Genomic DNA, 21,042 nt, shown 5'->3' with positions numbered 1-21,042 from the left:
CCTACCCCGCTCCTCGGGCTGGCCCCGCGCCTCTTGGGCTCCATCCTTCCTGGCTCCAGCTACCTGTGTCTCATTTGGATTCGCAGTCTTGTGAGTTCCTCTTTGGGCCTCCTCGCTCCTCGGGGCTGTGCCCGCGTCCACCCCTATTGACTGGCAGCGCTTGCCCGCTCCTCGGGCTGCGCTCATTCCTCACTTAACCCAGTCCTGCCCCGCTCCTCGGGGTTGGATCCCTGCCTGTACCAGCTGGTCTCCTGTCCCGATCCTCGGGCCAGCTCCAGCCTGCTCTCTGGCCACACCTCCGCTCTCTGGGGTTCTACCGCCTTCAGCTGCCTGGGCCAGGACCGGACTACCTCAACCCGTGGGTGGCCTTCGCTCCCTCCACGCTGCAGCTGCGCCCCCTTGGGGCTGACCTTCCAGAACCTCCTAGAGCATACCACCCTGCAGGGGTTAGCTATGGGACCTTGGGACATCTCCATCACCTGCCAAGAACTTCCTCCGGTGCCGGTATCCCTCCTCCCCACAGGCAGTAACAACTCGTGCCTCGGGCCAAGGGTCCACCAACCCACAGATCATAACACTGATGAGATATTTTGATGCACATCTGGCAGCTGGAGGTTTGTGTAAATGGAAGTGCCATTGCTTTTTTCCAATACAGACCACAGTGCCTCTACCTTTTCCCATGCTCCCTGAATTACAGGTGCTCTGATATTATTTTTTACATAAAGAGATATTCCACCCCCTTTTCTGCCAACCCTATTCTTCCTAAACAGATTAAAGCCCAGTAAGATTGTTTTCTGCTCATGGGACTCATTGAACCGTGTCTCCCTGATAGCAACAATGTCCAGGTCTTCCTCCACCATAAGGGTTTAAAGGTCAGGAATTTTATTGCTTAGACCAGTGGTTCCCAAACCTGTCCTGGAGGTCAATGTGATAAATTTGCCTCCTTAGCATGAAAATTGCATCTCATGCATATTCATTGTGGCTATCCTGAAACCCTGACTGGCTGGGGGTCCTCGAGGACAGGTTTGGGAACCTCTGGCTTAGACTCTGAGCATTTAGGCCCATGGCCTTCCGTTTGCCACCCTTCTCTCCAGTTTAAACACCCGTCAACTTAGGATCTGAATTTGTCACTTAGGATCTTTTTTCTCTAACAGGAAAAATGTAGGTCATCATTAGAGTAAAGCTTTTTATTAATCCATATACAGCCCCAGCCCTCAGTGTATGTAAAACCTTCTTCCTTACATCAGGTTTTGAGCCAATCATCGGCAATATGACCATGACCAAGCCTTTCCTCTTCCTTATCATGAAGAGGCAATACCTATGAAAATGCCCATTCCCTAAATTCTCTTCATACGAACATTGCACAAATCTCATCTTTGGCTGAGTTTCCTCACTTCAAAGGTCATCAAATCTTCACAAGAGACCACTGTTCTGTTCGTACGTCTCACTCTGCATGTCAAAGTGGCCCCTAACACCCTACGCTACTACCTAAACCTCACCTCGAGTGACTAGGTTGGCCCCCATAGAGATATAAATACCTATCTAGCGTTGGAACATTATGGCTTCTCTCTCTCTCCCCCCCCTTTCCCCCTCCCCCCCCCCCCCCCTTCCCCCTTAATAGTTAAAGCTGTGGATTGCTAGCAGCATGGTGTGAGGGGAGGAGAAGACTGGAAGCACACCAGCCCAGAAAATTTTACTTTTTTTAATAGCTAAGAAAACAGTTTAAAACCCAAACCCTTTTGCCCAATCTTCCTCCATCAATTGAATTGAAACATCCCTGACTAAAAGGCAGGGCTTGCTGAGTCCCTGCAGTGTGCGCTCATCATCCACCCTCCCCTTGTCCCTGGCGCTAGACCTTGTGCACTACCCGCCTGAGCACTACCATGCCCCTCTTTTTTTCCTGCTTTAGTCATCAAGCTGGAGAGCCTGGTGAAGATGGGTGGACCCCTCCCCAAGGCACCACTCTGGCTATCCAAGCTGGTGGGGCTGATGCTCAGGCAGTTCTTGTAATCAGACATCAAGTTTGGGGGACTGGAGCTGGGGGCTCGTAATCAAATATAAATGATATTGAAGAGGCACGGTGAAGGAAGGGCATTAGCATGCGTTGCTAGCAGGTGCTGGTCTTCAGCTGGTTATTACTGGCTGGCTTGAAGTTTTGCATCTGGATAGCGAGCAGGCTCATTTTGGGGGGGGGGGGGGTAAGATTTATTTAAATGTACCTGCTTATTTAAAACATTTAGAGGCTGCCCAATCCAATGCTCTCTGTGTCTTACAGTAAAAACAAGAAGCAAATAAGGTAATAAGCGAAGATCCAACCATCAAGGATGAGAGACCATTAAGGAAAGGTGTCAGCATCCAGCCAATATTTTTGGTGCTGGGTGCTTGCTTAGAATAAAAATAAAACTTTGAGATGTATGGACACTAATTTGAACTTTCCTTGTCCTTCCTTTTCGTATTGGTCTTACAGTAAAAACACACATTTCCATGAAACAACACACAGATGAGTGAACCCACAAATAAATACTTAGATGTTATGGACTAGGAGTCACTGCATGAGACAAGCTGCAAGCTCCATGTCCACAGAGGTCCACCCACCTAAGGTGCACAATTAAAGATTACACAAACTAATCAAGAGATACATTTAGAAATGTAAAGAAATCCTTGCTGCATTGGTTGAAAGTAATCTCTGAAATGGCTGGCTGGGCTGGGCTTTCTACTCATCTAGAAAATAAATTCAAATTCTGTTATTACCTTAGTAACAATGACACAAAGTCCCTTCATTACCAGATACTTTATGAAGTACCACAAAAGCCTGCAAAAAGTTACTCAGAACCTATATAGCAAACTTCTTAGACGTAAGCCACCCTGATTTCCAGAACTCAAAAAGCAACAAAGCTATATGAAAAGACAAAATAGAAAATATTCTTTTATTTTTACTTGTTAAATTTTATCTCTTATTATTATTATCGTTTGTAATTTTCTTTTATTGTATTTTATTACTATGTTAACCGCTGTGAAGGCTATGCCGCGACAACGGTATATAAGTACCAATAAACCTTAAACCTTAAACCACCAGGCCCTAGAACACCAATATACCTCCTGCTGGGAAAACAGGACAAGCTGATCCGCTACAGATTCCTACACAGATACTACATCCTAGAAGAACTCGTCACCTTGGTCATATATGCAGGACACAGATGCTTACTAAATACAGAATAAGTGAGTGACTAATTAGAAATAGAAATCTGCAGATGAAGACTGAATTCTTCTTTGCTCTACTATGCAGTCCAGCCTCACCCCTCCTCACTAGATTCCTACAAAGAGGAGGGGAGGAGGGAGCAAAAGGAGGGAAAGGACTGGATTAGGGAGCAGAGTGGATATGCTTTGCTCTGCAACGTCTTCTCCAGGCTCACCGCCTCCCCTCCCGTCTCTGAATTACAGGAGAGGAGAAGTTAGATCAGGAAGCAGAAGAGCGACACCTAGTGGCCGGAGTTAGCGCCCATGATTGCTGGGCTTCTGAAGGAGCCCTGGTGTATGGCCCCCAGCTGAAGACTGTACTATGACGACTGGACTACGTGAGTTGAGAGGGGATATCAAATAGGGGAGAAATCCCCTGGTAGTTATGAAAGAAGGCGTTCCAAGGGCACTGGAGGTCCAAAGGACCAGGAGAAAACTACTGGCCTAAAATATATTAAACTAAGCCAAAATAAAGAACCGAAGAAACTCAAACCTCACATCTGTCTTCACAGTCTGCACGCTTGGTAATCCCCTTGATCCCGATCTATGTTCTGACTTTCTTCTTTAATAGCAGTAAATCTGTTTCCCATCATCTTTACGCAATATTGTCCGCGTTCACCCCTGGTCCAGATTCTGTTTCTACAGCGAACTTCATGCATGTCTCACTTCACTTCTTGTTCACTGCAGCTGTGTTTTCTATGGCCTTGTCCGAATCCCCAGCCTCTCAACTTCAGGAAGCCCAACAAGCTGCTGCTCACCTCCCTAGCCACTCTCAGAAGTAGGACTGCATTACTCTAGTCCCCAATGGCCTCCGATGGGCTCCTGATCTAGTCAGTTTAACATCGCTCTCCTCGTTTTGTCGACTTCCCCCTGGACTCCCTGCTGGCCTATTATCTACTCATCAGTCTCTCCATTGCCTCCACATCTCCCCATCCTCTCGTATTCTGGTGCCATCGCATAACTTTGCCCCCTTCGTGCATCAGATCTTCCTCCGTTTCGGCGCCCTCTGTTTTAGCATGGCCTACCAGTATCACATTTACTTCGCAGACACCCTCCCTCCGTTTGATTCCCAGCTCAAGATTTGCCTCTTCTCCTTCACCCCTTTCCTTGAGCGCGGGTCCCATGTACGTGGGTAAAAGTATGTGCACTGTGCCACAATGCGTGTGCTTCTCCACCCCAGCATCGAGTGGATGCCTTCTGGGGGGTCGGGGTTAAGGTGAGGAGTGCAACAAGGCACCTACTTCTCAGAAAAAGCATCCATGGTAAATGTAGGTGGAAAGCCCTGCGGGAGCATTTTCGCTAGGCAGTTTTCATGCATGCTTCCCTTTTAAGAAGAAGGTACGAAATCTGCAGGGAAAAGTACCCAGGGGGTTTTGTACCCTGCCTGCACAGCTTTGAAAATTGCCTCCTATATGAGCTGTGACTTTAGGCTTAAATTGCAAAGATCAGAAACAGCCCTAGTGCGGGAGGATAAAGCCCTCTGAAGGCACTGCATTCCAGATGTTCTGCGGTGCATTTCAGGGAGGTAAAGCTGCATCTTTGAGGCTTGGGATAGAATGGGTCAAAATAAGCCTTGCACTACTGCTTTCCCCTTTTTAATGCAAGCCCTGCCTGCGAAAGCTTCAGATCAGAGCTTTATTTGAGACAAAGTGTCATAAAAAGTATCTGCTGTGCTCCGTGGAGGTCAAAGTCCATGGGAATGCAAAAAAAAAAAAAAAAAAAAAAAAATGCTCGGTCACCAGAAAACTGTTAGAAGAAGGATGGCAAGGAACCATAAAATGCAAGAAGAAGAATTTAAGGCTGAAAGTCTTGCCTCACAGTCCTTGTAATGAAAACCAGGGTCTGGCCAAACAAGACAAAGTCCCCCTTGCTGGATGCACTTTAAAGCCTTTAAATAAAGAGTTGCAAAGATCATTGCTGCTGATAACCTTCAAGGAAGCAGAGGGGAGTGTGGTACATCCTCAGCAACATTCAGTCGTCACGCCTCAGACACCTCCATTCCAGGTGACGGGGACTGCCCAGGCATGTTCACATGTTATATTACAGAAATGTTCCATAACCTCTGCACCAGATGTGCAGCAGGGCATATGAATCCGCCGTCCCTCCCTGCCCCCTCCTTACTTTTCTGAGTAGTGCACAATACATTAAGGGAAATTTTATTTTAACGTTGAGGGATGAAAATCTTGCAGCTAAAACGATGAGGCTCCGAAAGGCTTCACCAAACGAGACATCCTGAAGGGCTGTGGAAGAACAGGCCGGAGGTTATTCTTGGCTGCTGTGAGCCTTGAGATTTCTGCCTAGAAGCGTCTCCTTTTTGGCACGGTCATGTGAGCCTCCCGTCAGCCACGTGTGGTGTCCCAAAGGATCAGAAAAAATGAGGAGCACCGTGGGCAGGTCTTTACGCATTGTCAGCCTTATGGCAAAAAACAATTCAAGTTTACTAAATGACAAACGTGTGCAATGAGACGTTTTTAACTGGGCGCCTAACTGCAATGCACGCGGGCATTTTCCAGCCCAAGCAAGCCTGGCTGATCTTTCAAGTGCCAGGTACCCACGTGCACTGTGTGCCCTCTAACGTGGTTTAAAGGGCACCCGGGCATTTACCAGAGGAGAGGGGGGGCTCTGGATGTAGTCCCCGGCTGCATAGTCATTTATGTCCTGTCATAAAAGATTGTGTTGCGTGATTTGAATATTAAGAAGGGTGTCATGGCAGTAAGAAAGAGACATTGTCCTTTAGGAGGAGGATTCTTTAGGGTGCGGGGAAGATGAATGTTGTGGCCTGAAATGTACGTTGGGGAAGGAGAAGTTTGTTCCATTGGTAGTTTTTAAGGTAAGTAACCCCGAATGCCCACTCATGCATGATACCAGCATTACAGTTGTAGAGATCCTACACGTTCCCTACTAGGAGTCAATCAGATTATACCAATTGTGTGGGGGAGGACATAGAGCATTAGTGTAGGTAGGTAGGACTCCTATGAAAAAGTGTACATGGTGTGTTCCTCTGATATAAATACTCAGACCACCATCTTAGGGTGCGGATTTTCTGTTTTCCCTTCCAGAAGCAGCATACCATGGCTATCCCCTCATTTTTCTGTTGTTTAATGCCTCCATGGAGCATATTATTTGGGATGGGAGCTTCTTTCCACCCTCTCTATCCTGTTAAAATTTGTAACCTACCATTAAAATTATCCATTGTAACTGAAGCCTGGAAGGTGGCCAATGTAACCCCAATATTAAAAAAGGCCTCCAGGGGTGATCCGGGTAACTATAGACCAGTGAGCCTGACTTCAGTGCCCGGAAAAATAGTGGAAACTATTCTAAAGATCAAAATCCCAGAGCACATAGAAAGACATGGTTTAATGGAACACAGTCAACATGGATTTACTCAGGCAGTCTTGCCTAAACAAATCTGCTTCACTTTTTTGAAGGATTAATAAACATGTGGATAAAGGTGAACCGGTGGATGTAGTGTATTTGGATTTTCAGAAGGCGTTTGACAAAGGCAGTAGAGGAGGACCGGAAGGCTCATCTGCATACTGCTCCCAGCATCCCCCGGGAGAGGAGTCCAGAGGTCACCGCAAGCGATCCAGGGATTGACTTCCACGCCCCAGCTTCCAGAGGCCCCGCACAGTTTGCAGTAGAGGAGGACCGGAAGGCTCATCTGCATACTGCTCCCAGCATCCCCCGGAGAGGAGTCCAGAGGTCACCGCAAGCGATCCAGGGATTGACTTCCACGCCCCAGCTTCCAGAAGCCCCGCACGGTTTGCAGTAGAGGCGGACCGGAAGGCTCATCTGCATACTGCTCCCAGCATCCCCCGGGAGAGGAGTCCAGAGGTCACCGCAAGTGATCCAGGGATTGTCTTCCACGCCCCAGCTTCCAGAGGCCCCGCACGGTTTGCAGTAGAGGAGGACTGGAAGGCTCATCTGCATACTGCTCCCAGCATCCCCCTGGGAGGAGTCCAGAGGTCACCGCAAGCAATCCAGGGATTGACTTCCATGCCCCCAATTTCCAAAGAGAAGGAAATTTGCTTTTGAAAAATGAGTTGGAAAAAGTCCATGCATAGACTTGCACCTGCTATTTGTCAGACTAAAAACCCACACAGGTTACTTCCTGCTCTGCACTCTCCTCAAGCAGCAGGCACATGTGGCTGGCATAGAAAACATAGGCTTGCTGTGTCAAATTTTTTGGTGACCCACTAGTATGTCTCGACTCACTGGTTGAGAATCGCTATTCTACAGAATACAGCGGCCAAAGCAACCGACCACAGAACAACCAATACTACATCAGCTGTGCTGGATCCCAGTCCAAAAGCAGAATACAATTCGAAACCCACTGCTTCGTCTACAAGTGTGTGAATAAACAAGCCCCTGAGTACCTCACTCAGCTTCTTTTCCCCTGCATTCCCACTAGAGAATTCTGATTTCCTAGCGTGTAGCCAGATGGACTCAGGACCAGTGGGTTATGTGCGCCTCTGCCAGCAGATGGGAGACGGAGTCAGATTTCAAAGCTGAGGTCACCCTAGATAAACCCCCGCACTGACCTCGGCTCCTCAGTATCTCTCCGTCTCCTAGCAGATGTGGACACTATCTCACACACTAGCACAGGTGTTAGGAAATTACAGCAAGAAGACAAAATTACCTTAAAGAAGATCGAGCCCCGCTCTCCTGCGGTGATACCTAAGGGTCCCTCCCCCAGTTGAGAATTCCTGAGGTGATCTCTGATATCCTTCAGAGGTGTGCCTTGTTCTGGTAGCCGGTTCCCGGCGTGGATTTAGCCTCCAGAGGGGCTGAAAGGCAGCGGGTGCATAACCGAGCGCGGCAGTGAAGGTAAAACCCTCTCCCCCCGCAGCTGGAGACCATCTCGGGACCAGGTAAGTAGAAAACTTTAAATTTCAGGTCTCCGGTCTCCAGAGCTCGGATTGCCGTACCGATTCCTTTCTTCCGGCGAGGTTAAAAGGGAGCACCGATCGGGTTGAGCAGCCATGGCTGGGCTAGGCCCTGATCCCATGCAAGGGTCCACACACATGGAGTCCCTCGGGGGGGGGGGGGGTGCGCTATCTTCCATGCGGGAGGCATCGGCGCCATCTTCCCTTCTCGTCCGTCGGTACGCCCGGGGCAAGCCGGGCGGCCGATGCGCCTAATTTGTGCCCGTCCCCGTACAGACATGCGCATCAACCGCGCGCACAGCGGTGCACATGACCGCGCGCACACAACTGAGCGCACTCCGTGTGCATAACTACAGCCGCGCACAAATACACGCGCGCATTGAAGCTCTTTACCTGTGCGCTTCGACATAGAGGCAATGGCACCGGCGCCCAAGAAGGCCAGAAGGCACTCTCTTCGCACAGCCTGCCACATAAAAGCTGCGCAGCCTGAACTGGAGTCCTGCCTGTGTCAGCATTGCGAAGAAGCCCGGGGGGGCCAAAGCCCGATCCTTCACTGTCCGAGGACGGGTCCGGAACTACCACATACGATAGCTCCCCAGACCTATGCAACTCAGAGATGGCTTCTCCACAGGAGGGCACCTCAGGGGCCCCTACTCCGACTCCCCCTGGGACCTTCTCCTAGTTAGAATTTTTCCAAGGGTTGCAAGCCTTCGCTCAGACACAATCAGCCCCGGCTGCGACACAGGCTCAACCCCTGCCGGAAGCACAAAATCTTCCCGGCCCTTTTTCGAATGCCTCGCCTAACTAAGAGAGGTCTCTCCGACAGGTACCCGGACACCTCAGATGATGATGGCGGCTCCCTGGAAGAAGGAGAACTCCCTCCAGGTCTGGAACCATAGCGGACCATGCTTCGCTTCTTCCACAAGGATGAATTACCAACTCTTGTTTCCCAGACCTCTGAAGACTTTGGGTATTCCAGGCACGGACCCTATGGCGGAACCAAAGAAGAACCCCAATCTTGGTGTCCCTTCGCAAAGCCTCGTGCTACTTCCCGATGATGGAAGCCATCCAGGAACTGACTGACCTGGAGTGGGATACCCCGGAGGGCCAGCTTTAAAGGGGGTCGGGCCTTGGAAGCCTTATACCCTCTGGAACCAGCGGCCAAGTAACGCCTGCGCTTTCCGAAATTGGAAAATCATGGTCTGTGCTGTCTCAAAGCGAACATCCATTCCCGTTGAGGGAGGGGCTGCATTGAAGGACACTCAGGATAGACGATTGGAAATCCATTCTTAAGCAGGCCTTCAACGCAACTGCAATGACACTGCAGATTGCTTCCTGCTGCGCTGGTGGCACGTTCCTGTTTGCTCCTCTCGAGAGAGGCAAATAACTCCAGAACATATACCGGCAAGATGATGGAACCTGCAGCAGCCTTCCTGACAGACGCAAGCTCAGACCTAGTGCGTACCTCAGCCAGAGGAGTAGCCTCGGTAGTGGCAGCCAGAAGACAGTTATGGCTGTGGAATTAGTCTGCTGACGTGACCTCTAAAGTGAATCTCACAAGAATGCCCTTTAAAGGATCTCTCTTATTCGGAAGCAAATTGGAGATCTTAGCCAGCAAGTGAGGCGAATCCCATGTGCCTCGGCTACCGGAAGACAGGAGTAAAAGATCCCAGACCCCTCCTCCAGAAGAACCAGGGGCAGAGGCTCGCAGTACTTTAGACTCTACAGGAACTCACAGTTCCAGGCTCCTCATCTCTCCGGAAGATCCCAGCCCTTTCGGAACTGACAGACCAAGAGAGGAACAGGCCCGGGGGCAGGGTCCAGCCGAAGTCCCCAATGAGAAGGGGCCGACCCATCCACGGGAAGAGGAAATAGGGGGTCGACTTTCCTCTTCTACCAAAGATGGGTCGAGATCATGTCGGACAAATGGGTACTAATCATTCAAGAAGGTTACTCTCTGGAGTTCCGCAACATCCCTAGGAACAAATTTATGATGTTACCCTGCCACTCCCACACCAAGAGACTGGCAGTGGAAGCCTCTCTGACAAGACTACTCAGTCTGAAGGCAATAACTCCGGTTCCTACGTCCCAACAAAATACGGGGTGCTATTCTATCTATTTTATTGTTCCCAAGAAGGAAGGATCATTCCGACCCATCTTGGACCTCAAGAACGTCAACCGTCATCTGCGAATACTACACTTCCGCATGGAGACTCTTCACTCTCTAATAATGGCAGTACAACCAGGAGAGTTCCTGACCTCCCTGGATCTCTGTTACGCCTGCTGTCCGCAGCAGACCCGCAGCACCGGCCCCCTCACCTTTCTACAATGACTTCTATTTCTGGTTCCTCCTCGCTGGCAGCGGTGGGCCGTCAGCTCCGTCAGCGGGCCTCCCATGGTGCCTCTGGCCCTGCCACAGTCCCTGGCGTTCCCGGTCCAGCTGCCGCTTCTCGTCGGGCCTCTTCGCGTGGCCCACGGAGAGACGCTGACTGGCGCCGCGCCCCCTCTAAGCGCGCGCACGCATCGCTGAAGTTTAAGTAGGGACCGCGGCGGGAACCTAGCTGCGGCCCGGATGATGACGTCAACAGTGTACAGTATTTAAACTCAGGCTTCTCACCCTAGCGTCGCCTTCACTGGTCGAGTACTCGTTGCCCTCCTGAGGGTTCTCCCCTCATTTCCAGTGTTCCTGTTCTTCGAATGTTCCTTGTTCCTGGTTTCCTGGTTCCTGTGTTCTTACTACTGGATTCTATCAGTTGATCTACGGACTTTGACTTGCTTTGCCTGACTACGCCGTTGTTTCTCTCCAGTCCTGGACCTCTGCTTCGCCTGACCACACCGTTGCTTCTCTCCAGTCCCAGACTGCATCGCCTGACCACTCCGTGCCTCTCTCCAGACCCGGACCTCTGCATCACCTGAACACTCGTTTGCCTTCTCTCAGACCCGGACCGCTGCATCACCTGACCACTCCGTTGCCTCTCTCCAGATCCTGACCTCTGCATTGCCTGACTACTCCATTGCCTCTCTCCAGACCCGGACCTCTGCATCGCCTGACCATGTTTGTTTATCTCTTCGTTTGGACTTCAGCTTTGCTTGCCACCGCTTCCAGATTGCTGCCGGCCCTGACTCAAACATGTTCTTATTTTACTTAATGTTTAATCCATGGCTGTGAAAATGTGACACCTTTCAACAAGGTAACCTCTGGTACAGACAAGCATTCACCAGGTAAACACCTGCTAAGAAAGGGGAGTGTTCAATAAAGAATGATAGAGAGGATTCGCATGTGCAAGCTGGGGAGAAACCACGAGGATTTAAAATTCTGGAGCTCCACTCTGAGTGGCATATCTGAAGTTTGAGTAAGATGTATCAATGAATTACCTGCTCAGGGGCGTGGAGTCCATAGTGCACAGGCACCACCCAACTCATGAGAGGGCTGTGCGATGCACCACTAATCTGAGATGCCATCTCCAGGGTCTGGGAAGCTTGCCAGTCTATTGCCACTGCACTGCATCAATCAGCTTTCTGCTTCGGGCAGCTAGAGCAGCTGCAGAACACATGAGTGGAGGGAAAGCAAGCACAGGATGCAAGAATCACCTGTTCATGGTGCCTCATTTCCTCTCAGCCTGGTATGGCTGTGCTCCCCGGTGCAGGCTGCGGCAGCTACCTTTGTTTTACCTTCATCCAGCAGACCCGCTTGACTTTTTACTTCCAGGTGCCGAGGGCCTGGTTTGGCCTCTGTTGGAAACAGGATGCTAGGCTTGATGGACCCTTGGTCTGACCCAGCATGGCATGTTCTTATGTTCAGAGAGTAGAGATCCAAGGCAGGAACCATGGGTCCGGATAACAGGAACAAGCACCAGAGAACTCACGGAACTTGTTGCCAAGTCAGTTTGCATAGGCCAAGGGAGGTGCTTAAATATTTCAGAGTAATGATGTCATCAGTCGGGGACGGCCCAGGGGTTCCCGCCATTGGCCCTTTAAAAAGAGAACAGATGGTGCGCGCACCTAGGGAGGCCCAGAGTTGGAGCGTGGGTCGACGGCATCCCAGCTGCCACGTGGAGCAAGGAGGACCAGGAACAGCGCGGCGACAGTGACTGGCCAGGGTCGCAAGCTCACCCGGAGTAGAGGGCCAGGCATGGCAGGACGCAGCCGACAGTCATAACACAAGGAAAAGGGATTTGTGAAATCTGCGGACTGTGACTTGAAATGTTGATACGGAACCCGCTATGCCTGTGGTAAGGTCCCACTGGGAAGCTCACCAAGGCAGCGTACCCCCGTTAGAGCGGACTTGTTGGGTACGGTGAGAGTAGAGGGTTAGGTGGACTAAACCGTCTGCCAAGCTCTCCCTTGTGAGGCATGCCACAATGGTTTATTCCTTGGGTTTGCTATCGTGACCTCTAGCGTTATCTAGAAATAGACAAAAGAAAGGAGGAAAAGAAAGAGTGGTAAGAAAAGGGTGACGTCCATTCCCTCTCCCCTGCAAAGGTCATTTGCAGGAGGGTTTTTTTTTCTCATTGCTTGACCTGTGCAACTTCCCCCACAGGCCCCAGTACTAAATCAAAGGAACGGATCTAGAGAAGAGGGGCCCTGCACCTTTCCATCCTGTGACCTGGGAGCCAAGAGTTTTGTCTCTGTAATGCGAACTAAAGCATGAAGGGTCTCCAGACAATGCAAGAAAGCGTTTATTTTTAGGGCTTCGTCTCCTCGGTGGGAGACAGCCCCGTTTGTCCATGTTTGTCTTTTGCTAATTCCGGGGCTCTTGACAGCCTGCAGGGAGGCTTTTGTAGCAAGACGCCAGGATTTTCCCCGTTCAGCATTTCCCCTCCTGCTAACCAAGCAGACATATTGAGCAGGGGAGAAGGAGAGCCTCTGTTGCATCCGTCGGTCGCAAATGGCTGCGACCGCTCTGTCTTACCTCTTTTCTTCCCTTTTCTTCCTCCTTGGGCAAGATGGCGGCCTCCGGTGCCAAGGGCCTCGGCGTCTCCAGTCTAGCATGGGCGTTCCAGTCCGTGGCCTCCTAGGGCACGCGCACCTCTCCTATGCTCAAATACATGTCATGGCGGGAACCTCGGGGGAGTCCCCACCGCATGACGTCAATACCTCCGGGTATTTAAAGCCTCCACTTCACTACCACCATTGAGTTAGCAAGGACTTCAGTTAAGCTACTCTGACCGCTCTAAGCTGCTCGCTTAGACGCCACTCTACACTCCAAGGGCCTCGCTCCTTCAGAAGCTCAAGACACCCGCTCCTCGGGGGTCTCTCTCTCTCTTATTCCTACAGGACCTCTGGACTACCAGGTACTCGCTCCTCGAGGGCCTACCGTTCTAGTATCCTGTACCACAGACCTTCGGTCCCACCATCTCTACCAGGAAGACCCCTACACTCACGTGAGTACCTTTATGATCCGGTGCTCCAACTCCACCCACCAGGCTCGGTGTTGCACGCTCCGCGGGTTTCCGCCTCTCTGTAACATCTGGGTGAGAATCTTCATCTGAGACTGTTGAACATATTGGCACCTCGCGGACCTCAGTGCCTTACCTTCCTGCTTCATACCATCTATCTACAAGCAGTACAATAAAGCCTTCCATTCAAACTGTGTCTGCTATCTGAGTTTAGACAATCTCTGTAGTTCCCCATGGGGCTCCTCCCTGTGGGCAGAATCATCTCTAAAATGCCACAAACCCAACACCCTCCATCCAGTGTCACGTAGGAGAGCGCCCCTCCCTAAGAGCAAGGAGAAGAGAGGAGGCCAGAGCGTCGTCAGGAATGGGATTTCAGGTTAGTACGCGTGTCTCGAGGGTTAGGGAGACCACATGGCCATTCGTGAGGAGAACCCAAAGAAAGCAACCCTTTAAGGGACTCAGATCGTCCTACTCATTTATTACCATGGATTCACCACCGAGCAAGTGCATAATTGTGTCACATCGTTGCCATCGAGGACATTGTGTCACATCATTGCCATCGAGGACATTGTGTCGCAAGTAAAGTTTGTGGCTTGGAGAGGCTTCCAACAGAACACCCAAGGCCTCTGAAGCACAAGCTTGTGCCCCGGTATGTAGTGAGCGAGTCAGGACGTAGCCACTCCAGAAGTAGGACCCCCACCCCTTGCCAAGGAAGAGCCAGGGGGCGGGGGCTACACCTGTGTAGGCTCAATCGTGCCTGTGGAGCAGCTTGTAAATAATATGTCAGATCAGTAGGGACCACCACTATTGGCGTTGTCTGAAGTGATTTCCAGCCCTGACTAGCATACATCAGAGCAGTCACAGTAAGGATTTTGCTACACTATCTGATCGACCAGTCTTGAAAGAACCTTTAGACCACCAGGAATTGCCCCGCTGTTACATATATATAATTTATTTTTTATTCTATGTAAAGGTGTGACGGAGGGTTCAGTAACCGTATACAAACCAACCGTCTCACTGACACATCACTGTTCTTGCCAGTTCCAGATTCTGCACTTAGTATTTATAACCTAAGTGCTATTTTTGATCTTTTTAGAGGGTTGGGGGGTGGGGGGGGGAGTGTTGTCTGCTGGCCCCAGCCCCTCCTTCCTCAGTCTCCCTTAAGTCACTTTTGGAAACTTGGGACTGTCTGGGAAATTCAGTAAATCATGGGACTGCTGCTGAGGCAGTGCTCAGAGCCCCTGGAGAGAGAGGGAATCTCAGTCATCACACAGCAGTGACACCTAGTGGCCAGACATAGTATGCACACCGACTGCGTTCAAGGACCGTCACTTTGATGGCTGGGCTGGATGGAGTGGGGCAAGTGACGGGGGAATCCCAAGTAGTTAGGAATGAAGGCTCACGGTGCCATAGCCTTAGAGGAGGCTGGTTCCGATTAAACTGGAAGCCCAAAGGAGCAGGCAAGCAAAAAAAAGCATGGGACTACTTAAGAAAATCGGTCTTGCCCTACTGTCCATGCGCCCTAACTCTCTGACCTGAGCCTGTTTGCCAGGCAATACAGAGAGTGGCTCTGAAAGTAAGACCTGAGGGCGAGCATTGCACGGTGCTCGTTTCCTCATGCAGAACTATGACCTTGTCACTGACCTCCTTACTGATTAGGGAGATGAGATTATTTGCAGGCTCCTTCCTGCCGAGTTCACGCAGGCGGCTCAAAGGTTCTGGTTTTCTTTTAAGCAACTGGAACTTCAAAGACCATTTCTGCCCACGCCCAATGCATGACGCCTTCCTTCTCTCTCTTATGTGTACTCAGGTGAAATCCAGACCCTTTATTACTGAATGGCAGCGTAAAAGAGCGGCGGCCCCATCAGACAGGTCAGCACAAAGCTGACCCGGTCAGACGCTAAGCGCAGCTCCTCCAGATCACGGACCGTGCCGCAAGCGAGTCCGCTTTCCGGGATATCCCCTCGATGAATATGCATGAGGGATATTTGCATGCCCCGCCCCCCATTGCGGGCAGCTCGCTCTCTCTCTCTCTCTCGTGCGTATTCCCTGCGGATTTCCCCGGGGAAACCAAATCTGTTTGTGGCACTTCGGGGCCAGAGCTGCCTCCTCTTATTGGCACGGGCTTGCCCAGCGTGGGCACGGAAAGCAGGGCAAACAGAAAAGGGCCGGACGAAAGGCGCTGACCCGCAGCGGGGCTTCCCAGGCAGGCACCGGGCCACCTTTCTGCTCTTCCTCCTCTGCTCACCTCCCAGCGGAGAGACGTAAAGCCGTGGCAGAACTGGCAGCGTTTTATTCCAAATTACTGTGAGCAATTGTGAACCGTTGAGATGGATTTGTCCGTGCAATGGTATATAAAACTGTCTAAATAAAATAAATAAATCACGGGCAGTGCTCTTTAAATGGGCTTCCTGCACGGCTCAGTGCAACCCTGGCTTTGCTGTCAGGCACCTTGATTACTTGACAGGCCTCGCTGCTTCTTGCATTTGCAGGATTTAGTTCCCCATTCATCGCACTGGATGGAGGTTTCCGTGGAAGCCCTCCTGTTCCTTTTTATCGTATTAACAAATCTTTATAATAATGATTATGTGCTAAATTTTTCTTTGGCGTAAATTTTGCACAACAGTCATTTTACTGTGAAAGAATGATTCAAAAAAAAAAAAAACAACAAAAAAAAAGATCTGGATGTGGGGAGGGACCCTAGGCAGAGCGCAATATAGGGCATGCGTTTAGTGTGCCGGTTTATTCACTTATTGGCGATCTCATGCGCAGATGTCAGAACTGGTGCTGTAAATCCGAATGGGAAGAAGAATGGATTTAATTTTTATCTCTGTCGGCTATGTCTTTAATTTTGTGACATGAGCCGCTCTTTGGGTTTCCGCGGTTACCCCTGCGTGTGGGGAAGTTTGTTGCCCTTCACAGTCAAATGCCCCTTGCCTGAAGATCTCAGGTGCCCTCCATAGGTCAGCAGAGGGCAAAGGTGTTCCTTGAGGGTCACAAACAGAGCTGGCTTTCAGGATATCCGCAATGACCGTATTTCTAAACACAGCTGAAATCTAACTGTAGCACACTGAAGGTCAAACCCTTCGGTGGCTCTAAGACAACAGCGAAATGAGTGACCATAAAGGAAGGGACACCCTAAGACCAGATGTGAGGTCTCTATCCAACTTAGTTTTATGTAGGGAACAAACAAAAAAAAAAAAATCCCCAACAGGTCTTACCGAGAGCCAGGAAAGAGAAGACCCACTGAACCACAGCGGCCGTCTGCAGCCTCCTTTCCACGGGAATGGAGAGAGGAGCGAACTCGATCGGCATCGTGGACGCTCGGGAGCTTAAGAAGGGGGCAGAGTGAGGGTAAAGACTTCCTGGTGCCTTGCACACACAGAAAGTTATGTCGCAATGTGAACCAAGCAAATCCCAGCCCATCCCAAGCAGGAGGCCCGGAGAGGCGGCAGCGGCAGCAGGTCCTCCCCGCAGCCTTGTGGCCGAAGTCCAGCCGGGGCCCCCCTCTTGGTCACGCAAAGGCTGGGCAGCGCTTCTGATAACCCCACAGCGTGGCATTGACTGAAACGCGCCTCATGCATGCACCTCTGCTGCTCCTACTTATTATAGCCCTTTCTATATATTATATATATATATTATATATATATATATATATATATATTATAGCCCTTTCTATATATTATATATATATATATATATATATATATAATATATATATATATATATTATAGCCCTTTCTATATATTATATATATATATATTATATATATATATATATATATAATATATAGAAAGGGGCTATAATATATATTATATATAGTATATATATATATATATATATATATATATATATATATATAATATATATATATATATAATATATAGAAAGGGGCTATATATATATATATAGAGTATATATATATATATTATATATATATATATAATATATAGAAAGGGCTATAATAATAGATATATATATATATATTATATATATATATTATATATATATATATATTATTATAGCCCTTTCTATATATTATATATATATATATATATTAGATATAATATAGATATAGATAGATATATATTATATATATATATAATATATATATTATATATATATATATATTATAGCCCTGTCTATATATTATAGCCTTTCTATATATTATATATATATATTATAGCCCTCTCTATATATTATAGCCCTTTCTATAGCGCCACACTGCACACGGGAGCCTTTTTGCTTGTTTGTTTTTGCCTCCAGCGACCTGGATTTCAGCGCGAAGGGAAACGGGTGCGCACCTCCTCAGCCTATTCCGGGTTACCTTTCAATCAGGCCCGTACAGTACAGTGCGCATTTGGACGCGCGTTTGACGCGCTAGCTTTACCCCTTATTCAGTAAGGGGTAATAGCGCGTCCAACACGCGCGTCCAACCCCCCCGAAACTAATAGCGCCCGCAACATCAAATGCATATTGATGGCCCTATTAGGTATTCCCGCGCGATTCAGTAAGTAAAACGTGCAGCCAAGCTGCACGTTTTACTTTCAGAAATTAACGCCTACCCAAAGGCTGGCGTTAATTTCTGCCGGCACCGGGAAAGTGTACAGAAAAGCAGTAAAAACTGCTTTTCTATGCACCCTCTGACTTAATATCATAGCGATATTAAGTCGGAGGCCCCAAAAGTAAAAAAAAAAGTAAAATTAAAAAAAATAAATTAAAAATTGGCCTGCTGGTCGGAAGACGGACGCTCAATTATGCCGGCGTCTGTTTTCCGAACCCGTGGCTGTCAGCAAGTTTGAGAACAGACACCAGCAAAATTGAGCTTCGGCTGTCAAACCCACTGACAGCCGCTATTCCTGTCAAACAGGAGGCGCTAGGGACGCGCTAGTGTCCCTAGCGCCTCCTTTTACCGCGGGCCCTAATTTGCATAGGCCACCCTCCTGAATCGCGCGCCCAGGAGAGTGGCCTGTGAGCGCGCGCCAGGAGAGCGGGCACTCGCCATCTCTCCCTCGCGTTTTTCTGAATCGGCCTGAATGTGTTGCCCGCACGAAGCCGTCTGACCGACGTCCATGGCACACCTTGAGGAGAAATGAGAAGTAGAAATGAGCTCCGACGGCTCTCTTAAACACTTTTAACATAAAAGTTAGGGCCAGGCACATCCCGCAAGTCTTATCCTCCCCCGACTAGCCAAGCTTCATTACGCTGCGCAGTAAGAGCTGTTCTCCTGGATAAAAGAGACTGCTCGCTTCTTCCTCCCACTTTATATATATTTACCAGCTCTTGCCTGGTTCCCTGATTGAAAAAGTCCTGCTCCGAGATTAAACCTTCCGTGCCACGCTTCAGACAGGGCTGAAGCTTCGTGATCTGTTTTAAACCTGGCTGGCCTGCGAATGCAGGGGGAATCAATCCGGAATCATCTGGCCCTGCAGCACTTCTGAGCCTGCCCCGGTCAAAAATGCATTTTTCTAAGGCCAAACTGAAACTCCGCAGCCATGGAGGTTACCATATGGTTCAGAGGTACAAGTAACCAGGCCTGGGTTTAAGCTTTACGACAAGGGGAGGCCAACTCTGGGCCTCAAGAGCCACCAACGTGCTTGGTTTTCAGGCTATCCGCATGGAACTTGCGTGAGATGGATTTGCATATCGTGGAGGTGATGCATGCATGTTCATATTGGATAGCCTGAAAGCCAGGCCTGTTGGTGGCTCTTGAGAGACCGGTGTTGGCCGCCGCTGGATAATTGGCATTGGTTTCAGGGCATCTCACTCCTTCTCTGGTCACCTTAAAGGGCTAGGGGCGCGCATTCGTTTTGAAGCAACATGAAAATCGCATTGAAGCAGCCTGTTTCGTTACCTGTCCTTTCAAAATAAAACAAAACCCCCCGACAAAATTTGTTGGATTTTTTTTTTGTTTTGTTTTGTTTCAAAAACAGCGGGCACCCACCCCAGCCTGGTCTCCTGCTGCCACCACACAAAAAAACCCAGTGCTGCTGAAATTTAAAAACTGAATCCTGCCCCTCTATGGACCTTACCCCTCCCCCCTTCCCAAAGTCTAAATGGGGCAGAAGTGAGCCCCTGTTGTTACTGCCGGCACCATTTTATGATATGGCTGCATAGTGCACAGGTGCAAGAACTAAATGGTGTTGGCTGGTCGGTCGGCACCATTTACAAACTGGGACCCGATGGGACAGGAGGGACTGGGGATCGCTTCTGCTCCCATTAGAGCATCCAAGACCCCACAGAAGGGTAAGAGGCATTTGGGATGGGGGAAGGAGGGTGTGTATAGAGGAAGGTCGGGGTTTCAATTTTCTTATTTCGTCAATGCTGATTTTGCTTCAGTGGGGTGGGGGGAGGGAATGGAAAAGGAATCCAGCCCTTTATTTTCCTTTTATTTGCTATTCCCATTTTTTTCCCTGTCCCTTCTGAGGTTTATTCTGTTTCAAATAAACAAAAGAAATATAAATAAGCGTGAAACCAAATGAAGCAATATTTTTTTTTTTTTTTTTTTAGTGTGCATCCTAATGAAGGCCCACATATCTGAGATTGCTTTCAAATCCTTAATCCCAGCTCTCCCTAATCTTGGCCTTCTCATATTAAACATGTTTTCCTGTAATAGCTAAGAGATTACTAGCATATTATTTGTCTTATCTGTGTATCTCTACTGGATTGTAAGCTCCATGGGGAAGGGACTGTCTCTTTTGTGTATCTGTATAGCGTTATGGATATCTAGTAGCGCTATAGACATGTTAAGCGGGAGGAGAAGTAATGGACAAGGAGAGATTACATTTACCTGATAATAAGGCACTTAGGCTTCTTTGCTATCAGCGCCATTGAGTTGTCAGCACGCTCCTTCAGGCATCAGAACTTGGCACCCAGCTGTGCTCACAATAGGCGCTTGAAAAAATAGGCACTCAAAAATTAGGCACTTAACATATCATACATAAGAACATAAGAACATGCCATACTGGGTCAGACCAAGGGTCCATCAAGCCCAGCATCCTGTTTCCAACAGTGGCCAATCCAGGCCATAAGAACCTGGCAAGTACCCAAACACCTAGAAGATCCCATGCCACTGTCGCCTACCCCGAGCACTCAGTCCACATGCAACTTGAGCATCTGCCTAGGTGTCCTTAAACGCACCATTGTGCGTCCACCTAGGCATCCCTAAGCCTTTAACTGAGCGCTCAGCTAGGTGCACACCTAACATACAGTCGGGCATGTAAGCACAAACAGACGTCCTGAAGAGAGCAGCCTATGCGCAGAGATAAGTCACGCGAATGCTGCCCACAGCCTCCCATGTGGCAAACAATTTAAGCCTGAGAGCGGGGCCAGCCAGAAGGCTGCTCTACGCGCCAAGCTGCCCGAGTCCCCAAGCTCTCCCGGAGGCCGGGAACGGAATGTCAGATCAACGCCCCGAGCACGGAGACCAGAGGGGAGAGGGACCCCTAAAATCAACTACCCCTCTTACCTCTTTTTTTCTTTGTTTTAAATTATTCTTTACCCAAGCTCAGCCCTTCCAG

At 49.2% G+C, this 21,042-nt stretch overlaps 1 protein-coding gene across 1 annotated transcript in view; it reads right to left on the bottom strand.

The window, feature by feature from the left end:
* Positions 1-16,850, bottom strand: part of MOGAT2 (monoacylglycerol O-acyltransferase 2) — a 74,018-nt gene extending 57,168 nt beyond the window's left edge. The window contains exon 1 of the mRNA XM_029602148.1: positions 16,744-16,850. Within this exon, the coding sequence (XP_029458008.1) occupies positions 16,744-16,837 (94 nt within the window). The 5' untranslated portion in view covers positions 16,838-16,850. The remainder of the gene's footprint in view (positions 1-16,743) is intronic.
* Between the last annotated feature and the right edge of the window lie 4,192 nt (positions 16,851-21,042).

The sequence above is a fragment of the Rhinatrema bivittatum genome, chromosome 5, assembly GCF_901001135.1.
Source record: "Rhinatrema bivittatum chromosome 5, aRhiBiv1.1, whole genome shotgun sequence".
NCBI lineage: Eukaryota > Metazoa > Chordata > Amphibia > Gymnophiona > Rhinatrematidae > Rhinatrema > Rhinatrema bivittatum.
The sequence above is the reverse complement of the archived record's forward strand: the minus strand, read 5'-3'. Positions and strand labels throughout refer to the sequence as shown.